General features: G+C 40.8%; 1 protein-coding gene across 7 annotated transcripts in view; it reads left to right on the top strand.

Annotated features, from left to right (window-relative positions):
- Positions 1 to 14,189, top strand: part of LOC307136777 (rho GTPase-activating protein 26-like) — a 182,370-nt gene that overhangs the window by 119,114 nt on the left and 49,067 nt on the right. For all 7 annotated transcript variants that reach the window (XM_079834041.1, XM_079834044.1, XM_079834046.1 and 4 more), the window contains 3 exons: positions 3,125 to 3,183; positions 5,984 to 6,089; positions 12,794 to 12,953. In XM_079834041.1, coding sequence (XP_079690167.1) covers positions 3,125 to 3,183; positions 5,984 to 6,089; positions 12,794 to 12,953 — 325 coding nt within the window. The remainder of the gene's footprint in view (positions 1 to 3,124; positions 3,184 to 5,983; positions 6,090 to 12,793; positions 12,954 to 14,189) is intronic.

Genomic DNA, 14,189 nt, shown 5'->3' with positions numbered 1-14,189 from the left:
CACTGAGCCAACGTGCCGCTTAAAGCCGGGTGCGATTTGCGTGTGTACAAATTTTGCTAATCCTAAAGATTCCACTGATCCTAGGCTAAAATCTCAAGTCTTTGATCGTTTGTTTGACATGTTCACCGACAGCCGATTAATGACCGTTTTGATTAAATTTAAGAAGATTTGGCGCACAGTCCTGAAGTGTGATTTCTCCTCCTTTTTCAAGACAAACCATGACCAAAATGAGTGCTAGAGATTTCTTTGCAGCCACCATTTCAATCCCACGTGAAATGCAGCTCACTGTCACCATTGATTGCTGATATAAAACTCCAGACGAGTTTTCTTGCGTGCGTCCGTTTTTTAACGCACCTTGACTATCGTACAGTCTGACATTAATGACAACTTCAATCGTACAGTGTGACATGGCTTACAGCAGGGATCATGTTCGTACAGTCTGACAAGGAACAATCATAAAGGACTATAATAAATTGCATAGTGTGCACCCAACTTGAATTATGTATAAATATCTAAGAAGTTTGTTTCACAGTTGTTTCAACTTGTAATTACTGCTCATTAATACTTAGTAAGGTAGTTGTTAAGTTTAGGTATTAAGACATTAATATGTAGACTGGGTAAACCCACCCTGATCTGCCGGCGATTTGATTTCGCCCTGCAACTCAGTCTGGAAACCTGTACATTCATTTCTACTGCTTCTGTTACACTTTTGCGGAAACCAACCACAGACTGGCTTTATGTTGAAGGACTATCCAATTGCATTCGGAGTCATTTGAATTGACCTATCGGTAAGCCCCTCCCCTCGAATGCAGATGAGCCAATAGCAGTTGAGTATCAGTTGTGGTGGGACCGGAACTCGGACATCTTTAGGTGTCAGCGCCATAGAGAAACATTGGAAAATCCGAAGCTCTCATCTGTTTGATGGTGTTTATGCTACAAAAATGCTAAAACGTAGTGCCTGAGGTACTGCAACACTGATTCCAGGGATCCTGAGATGATTTTCTGTTTGTCATACTCTCGTTAAGTTACGATTAAAGTCCCTGCTAACATACAAACCAAAATAACTAACTGTTCTCACGTCATGTAACACTGTAGGTCAAAAACATGAAGGTCTACATTTCAGTGCCTCTCCATATTAAACTGGTTATATGTAAATTAATTTCATTTTAGATATGTTTAAGGTCTACATTATCTGTCCTACTAAGGAGGACTCCTATTTTGATGGGTATTATAGTCTCCGGGTAACGAAAGGAAGAGCTCGCACACAGTTTATCGGAGTTGTTTTGCAGATACAAAGTTTACCAGTTATTAGCTGCACCCTCGAAAAGGCATACGGTCTGTGTATATGTATGTTTACTGTTAGTTGTTTGAGTGTTTTTGTGTAATTTGTGTATGTTAATGGTAATGCAACGGAGAGATAGTTTGTGAATGAGACGTTAATGCGCACTTCTTGTGCTTTGTTTGTTCAGCTCTTACGATGATTTTTTGGAGTGAATAACGATGCAATAAACTTGATAAACCATCAGTAAAGTTTGGCCATCATTCGGACGGGGTATACGCTACATTCTGTGTCCAAAAACATCTTGGGATAAGGTTTTCACACTGACAGCTGTACATAGTAAGATATAGCAACTCCGTTTGTTTGTCCGAGTTAGCAGCAGTAACTAAGGGGGGCGGGGCTTACAGATAGGTCAATTATGCTCGTTTATCTTGTGGTCTGATTGGTTGAAGGACTATCCAATTGTGTACAAAGTCATTTGAATTATGCAGTAGAAAAGACATAGCAGACTCTCCAGACCAATGTTCAATTTTAAATTGAGCTTGGTCTGGTGATAGCCAGACAAATTAAAATGTGCTTTATAAGTACTAATAAACAGCCAATATCCTTGTAATATGCATTCTAATAAGCAACTATTATAGGTTAGTTCACCCAAAAATGAAAATTAGCCCATGATTTACTCACCCTCAAGTCAACCTAGGTGTATATGACATTCTTCTTTCAGGTGAATACAATCAGAGTTATATTTAAAAAGTCCTGGCTCAAGCTTTATAATGGTAGTGACTTGTTGAGTAATTTTTGAAGTCCATAAAAGTGCATTTAACCATCATATAACTGCTCCACACGGCTCCGGGGGGGTTTAATAAAAGCCTTCTGAAGTGAAGTGGCGCATTTGTGTGAGAAAAATATCCACATTTAAAACTTTATAGACTAAAATAACTTTTTTATGGAAAAATTACACAACCATTCACTGCCATTATAAAGCTTGAGCCAGGACTTTTTTAATATAACTCTGATTGTGTTTGTTTGAAAGAAGAATGTCATATACACCTAGGATGGCTTGAGGGTGAGTAAATCATGGGCTAATTTTCATTTTTGGGTGAACTAACCCTTTAATAGTGAGAACTGGACCCTAAACTCAGGCCCCGTCCACACGGAGACACGTTTAGCTGTATAGGTCAAAAATTTTATACAAAAATCATATCAGCGTTTCGTCCAGACAGATCTGCCGTTTTGGGAGCCTGAAACCGGTATTTTTTTAAACCGGTTCCCAAAGTGGATAAATCTGAAACCAACGCCCTTGCATTTTCGTGTGTACAGCCAATCCGTATATTTAGTGAAACGATGATGTCATCACACCACGCCTCGTGCATGCTCCAACTCCTCTTCTCCATTTTTAGTGCATCTCTGTGGCAGAATTACAGCGCCACATACTGGTCTGGAATGTATGCTACATTGTTTTGAGTCTGGTTCAGAGGTTTCGTGTGTACGCAGATATTTCTTGAGACGAGGGGAAAAAAAGATTGGCTAGGGAAAGCTCTGGCTTTGTGTGGATGTGGCCTAAAATGTTACCTATTTTTTAGTTTGTCATTATTTTAAAGTGTCATTAATGTTGTAAACATGAAATGTTTTCTAACAAACCATCTAATCATTCATATTCAACAGCATTGCTAATACACTATAAATTAGCCTCCAGTCTAAAGATAAAGGAAGACAAATCCCTCATGGCTCCAAACACTCTCTTTCTGGATGCCATGATTCCTTTTGTCTTTGAGTCTGACAGTCTATCTGTCTTTTTGGTCTGTTATCTAATCGCTAATCTTTTCTCTTCTTCTCTGATATCAGGATGCTGCCGGCCCCTCTCATGACATACCAGTACCAGAGGAGCTTCATCAAAGCAGCCAGTGAGTTCCTCTCCATCTGTCTGGTTGGACCAGTCTGGCTTTATTTCCACTGATCTATTTTGATTGTGTGATACAATTCGACTACAGAGTAGGAGTGCTCAAGCTAGTAAGACTCGGTCCAAAGCAGGAAACCAGGGTGTAGAGGACATAAAATGGATTTACAGCGTGGCGGCTGTTGTCTGAGACCTCAAGGGATGTTGTCCCTCCTCCAGATCTTCTTTTTGTAGACCATAAACTTTCATTTTCACACTGCAAAAAAGAACTTCAATCAGAAATGTCATACTTTAGCTTTAAGCACACACTTTTACATTTTGTTAGATGTTTGTGTGTATTTTCTTGATCAGTATTGTGTGTGCAAGATAAGACTTGTTTTCAGCAGTGTTAATTTCGTTAATTTTGAAAACAAGATGATAACTAAATAAACAGTTTTGGATGACAAAAACTGATGAAAATCTACTGTCATTTTCGTCAACAAATAAAAACGAGACGAAAATGTTAGGGAGGGACGATTATGGAAGAGATCCAGTCAGAACTGATGTCCTGTGTAACAGATGCACACATTTGAATTGTAACGCGCGGATCTAACCGCGGGAAAGCACAGTTGTGTTGTGCTTCTGACGCACCAGCTGACGGCTCGCACACGCTCACAGGAACGCGCACATAGTAACGGCTGAGCTCAGTATTTTGACTGAATAATACGGTTTCTTTCTTTCTTTAAATGCTCAATTAATGCATTACAATTTAACTAAACTCATTAGATTTTAGTTGACTAAATCTACTGTAGATATTTAGACTGTATGATATTTAGTCAACTAAAACTAGACTAAAACTAAAAACAATCAATGTGACTAAAATATGACTTAAACTATATGACATTTTAGTCAAAAGATTATGACTAAAACTAAATCAAAATTTGCTGTCAAAATTAACACTGTTTTTCAAACAATATATTCTTGTCTTAAGAGTAAATGTACAACAGTTTGTTCTTAAAACAATACATTAGTGTATATTATATTATATTAAACAAATTTATAATTAAATACTTGTTATTCTATTTTATAAATAAATGAAGCTGTGGTGCTCATGCAGGCATTGTGTATTTCTGAATTCGGGTTTAGGCATTTCCTGTAAAGCAATGAAGGTTGAGCTACTGAAATATAATAATCCACAATGTCTCTTTTATACCTCTCTCTCTCTTGGTTCTTGTTACTGGGGATTATTAGTATATCATGGCCGCCAGATAGATTAATATTTTAGTGACCTTCAGTCGGAAATTTCACACTTCAGCTTTAAGCACCAACTTTATTGGATTTTTGCTTAAAACAACCGTTTGTTAAAATTATCACAATTATCTAGTAAAATATTAAATTGATAATTTGTAACTACAGGGGAAAATAATTATAGATATATTAAATATTAAACTATATATTCTCTGAAAAGAATATGTAATGTAATTTTGCTTCTCGATGTTTGGATATTTTTGTACAGGAAAACCAGACTAAAAAAAAAACTGATTAACAAGATTGTTTTCCCCATTGTATCTCAGGCTATCTTCATCTTATCTGATTTCGCTCGCTATCATCGTTTCCTTTTTCGTCTCTGTTTTTGTCTTTCTCTCTGCTTTTTTACCCAGCTTAAGGGTGACGTTAGGCCCTTGTCCTCAAATGAACTCGTTTTTTCGGAGGGCTCCACCCCTCCCTTTCTGCCTTTCATATTCTCTCTTTTTTCCGCTCCTCCCCTTGTTCATTCCTGTCGATGTGAGCCGTTTATGTGATAAAGAGCAAGGTACCATCTGGAGTTTGCCCATCATCAGAGAGAGAGAGAGAGAGAGAGAGAGATAATATGGCAGTGAGAGACGATGTGAATGTGCATGTAACTGGAGAAGACTAAATCAAGAGAGACCAGAAAGTGTGAAAATGTTTGTGTACAGTCTAGTGGTTCAGTTTCGTTCAACACAATGAAATGCATGTCTGGTCTGGTTATGTGCTACCTTAATAAAACTGGGACTTGCACTATAATATTTGGTTTGTATTTGCAGGAGATCGTTTTCTTTATCTGTATTTTGTGTGTAAAACAAACTTTTGCTCAAATTATTAAAATATTTCTTAAATGATTTACTAAATAATAGCATGTTTAACTAATAGGGAAGACAACAAAGAATTATAGACAATGATTAAATATTAAAATATACAATCTCGGAAAAGGCATCGTGTGTTCGAATCCAGATTTCAGCATTTTCTATAAAGCAATGAATGCGAGGCTACAGCAATGTAATAATCCACAATATATTTTCTCACTTGTCATGTCTTATACCTCTTGTTACTGGGGATTATTAGGATATCACGGCAGCTGGATAGATTACTCTAATATTTCAGTGACCTTTAAGAGTCCGCGTCTGGTGGCTAAGCCTTGCCCTTAATGGACACTGCTGCAGCCGTCACATACACTAGGTGGCACAGTTTCTGTGTTTTTACAACTAGACTGACACAAACACATGAGCATTAATGTCATTTTAATTGGAATAATGTGTCTGTGTTGGTGCACATCGTCTCAAGAAGTGACCCCACAGAGTGGGGAACAGGATCTTTTGTTCCGTTTTACCACAGCAACAACAGATGCAGCTTTTCAGCCCTTAAATGTGTCATTGAATGTAGAAATATACATCAGGACTTCCATGGCTGAAGCCAATGAGACTGGACTCTAGTTAAAACGCCTACAGTTCATGCGGAACAAAAGGAAATGTGCTTGTTTTCCTTTGCAACCACTTACTCTCTCGCTTCCTCTTTCTCGGGCTTCCTAGAACTGGACAATCCCGAGGCGAGGGTGGAAGAGATCCACTCCATAGTGCACCGTCTCCCAGAGAAGAACCGCCAGATGCTGGAACTTCTTATGAAACACTTGGCCAAGTAAGTTTTGGTGTTGACGCCCCCTTTTTACTGTGTTACAAATCCAGCAGAGCCAAAGAGGATTGCCATTGTAAAACCCTCAACCCTGCTGATGGCAATAAAGGCCTCAACTTCCCCTTTGTGTTTGTCCAGCTGAAAAGAGCAGCTTATTTTCCTCCACCTGTCCTTTCCTCAGTCTCCTTCCCTCCCGTACCCGGCTCCATTTTCTTTTGTGCGAGTCTAATTTGACACCCTGACTGCCGAGCTCTGCTGAGCCGTTTCTCAGTGATGCTGGCAGCTTAGGGAGTATTTTGGAGTTTTACAGTGAAAATGCTTTTCAAAAGATCAGATTCATAATCCAAAAGAATTTTGGGATGTAGAATTTGAATGCCTACTTTATTTATTTGCATAGCCTCATTCAATGGAATCGCTGCCATTGAATGCTGTCCTTGTCGGTTGTAAATTATCTTGTCGTCATGTGGAATTTCAGTAATTCTCTTCATCTGACAATACCAGTGAAACACAATAGCCAATGTGCATAAGATTTATTAGGAATTGTTTAATATTGACAATATGCTGATTAGAAGAAAAAAAGTTGTAGCTTGGGTTCTGTTGACACTAAATCATCGTTTACAGAAGGACTGTTTAGTTTGCTCATCAAATACACACACACACACACACACCGAGGAAGTATGTTTACATTGTAATACCCATGTCATTAGACACATTTGTGTCCTCATAAACCACATATACCTGTACACACACACGTCACACATATCTGGTTCACTATCTTTGTGGGGACTCTCCATAAACGCAATGGTTTTTATACTGTACAAACTGTATATTCTCTCCCCTTACACTAACCCTACCCCTAAACCTACCCATCACACAAAACTGTCTGCATTTTGAAATTTTCAAAAAAACTAATTTAACTCATTTATAAGCTTGTTTCCTCAATTTAAAAAAAGTCCCTGCCGGGATAGAAAAACATGTACACACACGTTGTGTTTTCATGTTTTATGGGGACTTTCCATAGACATAATGATTTGTATACTATACACACGGTATATTATATCCCCTAACACTACCCCTAAACCTACCAATCACACAAAACTATTGTTTTTAAACACAAGTTAGTCTGATTTATAAGCTGTTTTCCTCAGGGGGACCAAAACATTTCCCCCACTTGACCAAACAATATCAAATTTAGTAATAATTGTACAAGGGTGGTAAAAGGGGCCATATTATTCTATTTTTAAAGGTCATTATTTTGTAATGGGTTTACAAGAATATGTTAACATGCTATAGGTTCAGATTTACTAAAAAGGGCAAATTAGCGTGAAAGCGTAATTCCAAAAAAGCGCCATTGGGAGTGGAAAGTTCAGCATGTGATCTACTGGCGCACCATTCATGAACACAGATGCAGCCGGATCGTTTCCATAATGACCAATGCAATCTATCAGTTAGCGTCTGGCTTAAGAAGTGTTTTTTTGGGTGGTAATTAAACCAATAAATTGACGAGCGTAAACCTTAGTAAATCACCTTGCATGATTCGTTTAAATACTCTCCTCCCATACATTTTGCATCTGAAAGGGAAACTCGTGCAAATTCAATAATGTCAGCTGCAAAAATAACCCTGTCCACGTCTTATCACCGCTAATTCTTCACTGCGTGTCTTTAGTAAATCCTGACAGTAGTTTAACGCCAAAAGAGGGTTTGTGCTGGCGCAACCTGTTAGTAAATAATAATTTTTTTTTTTTTCACATTCTGTACATTATTGCAGCGCCTCTTATTCCCAGTCTGTCTGAAACGCTCTGATGTCAACAGATTGGCCAGATGACCATAATTGCGAGTTTCAGCTTCCAAAGCAGTAGTAAACACAATCAGTTAATAATGTCGTCGGCTTTGCCGTATCAGTTTGAGCCCGACAAAACATTTCCAGACTCTGCAAATGCAGATGATCAAGTAGATGTCACAATGCTGTGCATTCCAACACGAATGACTCAGAATAACAAAGGAGATCTTCAATCTACAAAATCCAAAATACACAGGGGAATCTTCAGGAACTACTAACATACACAACCCTTCTAACAAAGACAAGAACCAACTAGTAACAGAACCAAACAGGGAGTATATATAAAGGGAGAACTAAACGAGACACAGGTGGGGCCAATCAGAAACCAAAAAACAGCAAGTAATTAAGTTCAAAAGACAGTCACAAAAAACAACACACAATAACACCTTAATTGTATTCAGTGGCCCGAAGTTAGAAAAAAAGAAGAAGAAAAAAGACGAAAAATTGCTGATATGGGCCATATCATATGGCCAAAAAGTATACCTTGTAATGTAAATCAATGAGGTCATTGGAACAGTATAGCAGACTACTAAAACAAATGCATATAAATGTTATTTGTCCCTTAAAACCTCCCAATAAGGGGGGGGGGGCTTTGGGGCTTTTTTCTGTTTTGAAATATTTCCAACAATATAAAATGTATTCTTATGTTTACTTTATAATATTTCACATGAAAAAGATATCTCAATTTGTAGACATCTGGGGCCCATTTCAGAAAGGAGGTTAAGTGAAAACTCTGAGTATGTTAACCCTGAATTGAGGGAAACTCTGGGTTTTCTGTTTGCAGGGTAAGTCAAGCCTGTTTCTAAAAGAGAGGTAATTTATACTCAGTCAGTTACCATACCCTGGTACTCTGTGAACCTAACCTGGTCTGGCGCAGGTTTTCTTTGGTAAACCCAGAGTTTCTTTCGGCCTCCTCCCCCTTTTTAAAGCAAAAGCAGTGTTAAAATACTGTATTCATTCATTCAAACTGCACAAATGCTTTTTTTGGAGTATTTTGTCATATTTCAAGGACAAATATAAAAAAATTATAAATGAAATCTAAATCGAAAGTAAGCGAAGTTTACTTAAAACAAGTTAAATTATCTGCCACTTGACAAAAATACAAAGTAAGACAAGCATTCTTTGCAGTGCAGGAACATTCATTCATTGCTCATATTTCATCATGAGGACACTGTCAAAGTGAAAAAAATGGCATGTCCTTTTATACAGGATCCTGAGAAGTAACCTAATAATTAGAATTCCCTTTACGATTTCCAGTGGTTGGACGCATTGATGACACTCATACTCATCATCACACTTTCTGAAAACTGATTACAGTATGGAATGGAAGGATGCTGCCAGATGGTAGTACGAGATATATGCCATAACCACCACCACAGCTGTTAAATACATTTATTTCCTACAAATACTTTATTCTTTTTCCTGTTGGATTTTAATATTCTTCCTCCATCTCAGTGGTGCTGGTGTTTTGCTGGCCTGAGTAGAAGTAAAATGTTAATGTCATTACCCTAATAAATGTAACAGTTGGGATCAGAGAACATTTCATTATGTGAAAAGAGCATAGACCCTTTTCACATTTCCGGGTTGGGTTAACTTTTATAGTGGTGAATGAGAGTATACATTAAATATATTTGTGTGTCCCCATTTGCTCAAAAAGCCAAAGAAAAACTCCACAATAGTGATTTCACAACTTTCAAAAAGAGGGAAAAAAGTGAGATTGATAAAGGAAGTGAAAAAAGAGAAATATATTATTTTATATTATTATGACGCACTGGAGCCACTGAGGCTGGCCCCTCCCCTAACACTATCATAACTGTCGATGACGCACTGGAGCCACTGAGGCTGGCCCCTCCCCTAACACTATCATAACTGTCGATGACGCACTGGAGCCACTGAGGCTGGCCCCTCCCCTAACACTATCATAACTGTCAATGACGCACTGGAGCCACTGAGGCTGGCCCCTCCCCTAACACTATCATAACTGTCAATGACGCACTGGAGCCACTGAGGCTGGCCCCTCCCCTAACACTATCATAACGGTCAATGACGCACTGGAGCCACTGAGGCTGGCCCCTCCCCTAACACTATCATAACTGTCAATGATGCACTGGAGCCACTGAGGCTGGCCCCTCCCTTAACACTATCATAACTGTCAATGATGCACTGGAGCCACTGAGCCTGGCCCCTCCCCTAACACTATCATAACTGTCAATGATGCACTGGAGCCACTGAGGCTGGCCCCTCCCCTAACACTATCATAACTGTCTATGACGCACTGGAGCCACTGAGGCTGGCCCCTCCCCTAACACTATCATAACTGTCTATGACGCACTGGAGCCACTGAGGCTGGCCCCTCCCCTAACACTATCATAACTGTCTATGACGCACTGGAGCCACTGAGGCTGGCCCCTCCCCTAACACTATCATAACTGTCAATGATGCACTGGAGCCACTGAGGCTGGCCCCTCCCCTAACACTATCATAACTGTCAATGATGCACTGGAGCCACTGAGGCTGGCCCCTCCCCTAACACAATCATAACTGTCGATGATGCACTGGAGCCACTGAGCCTGGCCCCTCCCCTAACACTATCATAACTGTCGATGACGCACTGGAGCCACTGAGGCTGGCCCCTCCCCTAACACTATCATAACTGTCGATGACGCACTGGAGCCACTGAGCCTGGCCCCTCCCCTAACACTATCATAACTGTCGATGACGCACTGAAGCCACTGAGGCTGGCCCCTCCCCTAACACTATCATAACTGTCGATGACGCACTGGAGCCACTGAGGCTGGCCCCTCCCCTAACACTATCATAACTGTCGATGACGCACTGGAGCCACTGAGGCTGGCCCCTCCCCTAACACTATCATAACTGTCGATGACGCACTGGAGCCACTGAGGCTGGCCCCTCCCCTAACACTATCATAACTGTCGATGATGCACTGGAGCCACTGAGGCTGGCCCCTCCCCTAACACTATCATAACTGTCGATGACGCACTGAAGCCACTGAGCCTTGCCCCTCCCCTAACACTATCATAACTGTCGATGACGCACTGAAGCCACTGAGCCTTGCCCCTCCCCTAACACTATCATAACTGTCGATGACGCACTGGAGCCACTGAGGCTGGCCCCTCCCCTAACACTATCATAACTGTCGATGACGCACTGAAGCCACTGAGGCTGGCCCCTCCCCTAACACAATCATAACTGTCGATGACGCACTGGAGCCACTGAGGCTGGCCCCTCCCCTAACACTATCATAACTGTCGATGACGCACTGAAGCCACTGAGGCTGGCCCCTCCCCTAACACTATCATAACTGTCGATGACGCACTGGAGCCACTGAGCCTTGCCCCTCCCCCTAACACTATCATAACTGTCGATGACGCACTGAAGCCACTGAGCCTTGCCCCTCCCCTAACACTATCATAGCTGTCGATGATGCACTGGAGCCACTGAGGCTGGCCCCTCCCCTAACACTATCATAACTGTCGATGACGCACTGAAGCCACTGAGCCTTGCCCCTCCCCTAACACTATCATAACTGTCAATGATGCACTGGAGCCACTGAGGCTGGCCCCTCCCTTAACACTATCATAACTGTCAATGATGCACTGGAGCCACTGAGGCTGGCCCCTCCCTTAACACTATCATAACTGTCAATGACGCACTGGAGCCACTGAGGCTGGCCCCTCCCTTAACACTATCATAACTAGAGCACATTCGCATCAGTTCGCCCGCTCGATTGCGAGTTCCTGTCAGTACCGTTAGTTACTACAGCCTACAACTTACAATACAGCTTACAAAACAAAAACGATGATATCAAGAAGAGGTGGATTAATTTGGTGGACAGCTACCTTGATGGAGAGCTGAGGATCACCACCAACACCTGCCTCTGCAGTGACTTTACACCAGATAGTTTTACAAACTTTCAACTTTCCAACTGGGCACTGGGATTCACTGATAATCCGCTGCAGAATGGGGCCGAATGATCTCCCGCGCCGGCCTTCATCCTGGACATCTGGTGCCATAGTGAACTGTACGTGAGTGTCGTCTTGTGTGCTCACGGCAGCTTTGCCGCGAGTGGGCGTGGTTTCAGCGCGGACACGCCCCCAGCGTTTGAGAGCAGAGAATGCTGCTTATTTTTCAAGATTTTGACAAGCTTTTTTATTTACATGAAAGATTTTATGATTCAAATTTGGCTGGGTGGTTAATAACACATATGTCTGTGGTGTGACAAACTCAGAACACATATTTAATTTTGACTTTACTGGGACTTTAATTAAGAGAATACATTAAAATAATGTGGTAAGAAATTCCAGTTTGCAATATCAAGCAGCATAACATTTTGTAAAGTATATAACAGTATATAAAAATAACTGGAAGCAAATGACACCGGAAGCCAGACACATTCAAATTACAAATGGCTGTGCCCACTCTTACCTGAAAAATAAAGTGGATAGGGTTAACTGTGACATCAATGATCTTGCATGTGTGTTTGTGTGTGTGTGTGTGTGTGTGTGTGTTTTAGGAATTCAGTTATAGTACATTTATAACATAAATTTGATGTTTAGGAATGCGTAATATATTACAGCAATTTTAAAAAAGTGTACTTGTGTGCTGTTTTGTAGAATGTAAACAATCCAATTATAAGAATAAAAGAGGAAATTAGTAATTAAAGAATTTTTTTCTTACTTTAAATAACAAACTTAAATAAAAATTCCATAATACATATTTGTTGATTTTATTGTTTAGTTATTGCTGCCCTATTTTTTTTTACTGTAAATAAAGCTAAATATAGAGAAAAACACTATATTATAATACGGAATAAATGACTGAATGAGATATTTTACTCTCTCAACAGAGTGGCCAGTCACCACCAGCAGAATTTGATGACGGTTGCTAACCTCGGCGTCGTGTTCGGCCCCACGCTGCTGAGGCCTCAGGAAGAGACTGTCGCAGCGATCATGGACATCAAGTTCCAGAATATTGTGGTAGAAATCCTGATCGAGAACCACGAACGGGTATGTTTCTATTTCCAGCTAACAATTTTGGGTTCCCAGAACTTTCTGGGAACGCTAGTTTCTGGTTCCCAGATACACTAACATTCCGTGTTGGTTAGCCAGGAAAGTTTTCTTTACGTAAATATAACGTTCCTTGATGGTTTGGAGAACGTTCCACTAACATTCCCAGTATGTTCTCAGAACATTGCCAGAACGTTTCCCTAACCTCTTTACACTGATATCACTGTACCTCAGTAATCATTCATGGAACACGGATGGATGGATGTCAATAATCAGTAGCCTATTTCAAACCATGTCTTGTTTTGATCTGTTTTTTAAACAATAGAAATAAAATCATTATATGCCGGAATTAAATAAGGTAAAATTTGTCCTTTAAAATGTAAGAGCTTATATGTACCACAATAACCCAGATTTGCCGTCTCTTCAGCACTAAATAACAACTTCAACACAATAGGGTTTTTAAAATATGAAATTCACAGACATTACAAATGAATAAACAATGATTTGACTTTAACTAGGATAACATTGCTGTACACCGATCAGGCATACCTTCCTAATATTGTGTTGGTCCCACTGCCAAAACAGCCCTGACCCGTGGAAGCATGGACTCCTCTAGACCCCTGAAGATTTGCTGTGGTATCTGGCATCAAGATTAGCAGCAGATCCTTTAAGTCCTGTAAGATGCGAGGTGGGGCCTCCATGGATAAGACTTGTTTGTTCAGCACATCCCACAGATGCTCGATTGGATAGAGATCTGGGGAATTTGGAGGCCAAATCAGCACCTCAAACTTGCAAACACCTTTGCTTTTTGGCAGGGTGCCCTACTGAAAGAGGCCACAGCCACCAGGGAATACCGTTTCCATGAAAGGGTGTACATGGTCTGATACGTACTACCTACCTAAGCATTGTTGCAAAGTAACATCCACATGGCTGGACCCAAGGTTTTCCAGCAGAACATTGCCCAAAGCATCACACTGCCTTCTTCCCATAGTGCATTCTGGTGCCATGTGTTCCCCAGGTAAGCGACACACATGCACCCGGCCATCCACATAATGTAAAAGAAAACGTGATTCATCAGACCAGGCCACCTTCTTACATTGCTCTGTGGTCCAGCTCTGATGCTCACCTGCCCACTGTTGGCGCTTTCGGGGGTGGGCACGGAGGGGTCAGCATTGGCACCCTGACTGGTCTCCGGCTATGCAGCCCCATACGCAACAAACTGCGGTGCCCTGTGTA

This window comes from Gobio gobio (genome assembly GCF_949357685.1).
Source record: "Gobio gobio genome assembly, chromosome: 14".
NCBI lineage: Eukaryota > Metazoa > Chordata > Actinopteri > Cypriniformes > Gobionidae > Gobio > Gobio gobio.
This window is presented reverse-complemented; position numbering and strand designations above follow the sequence as displayed.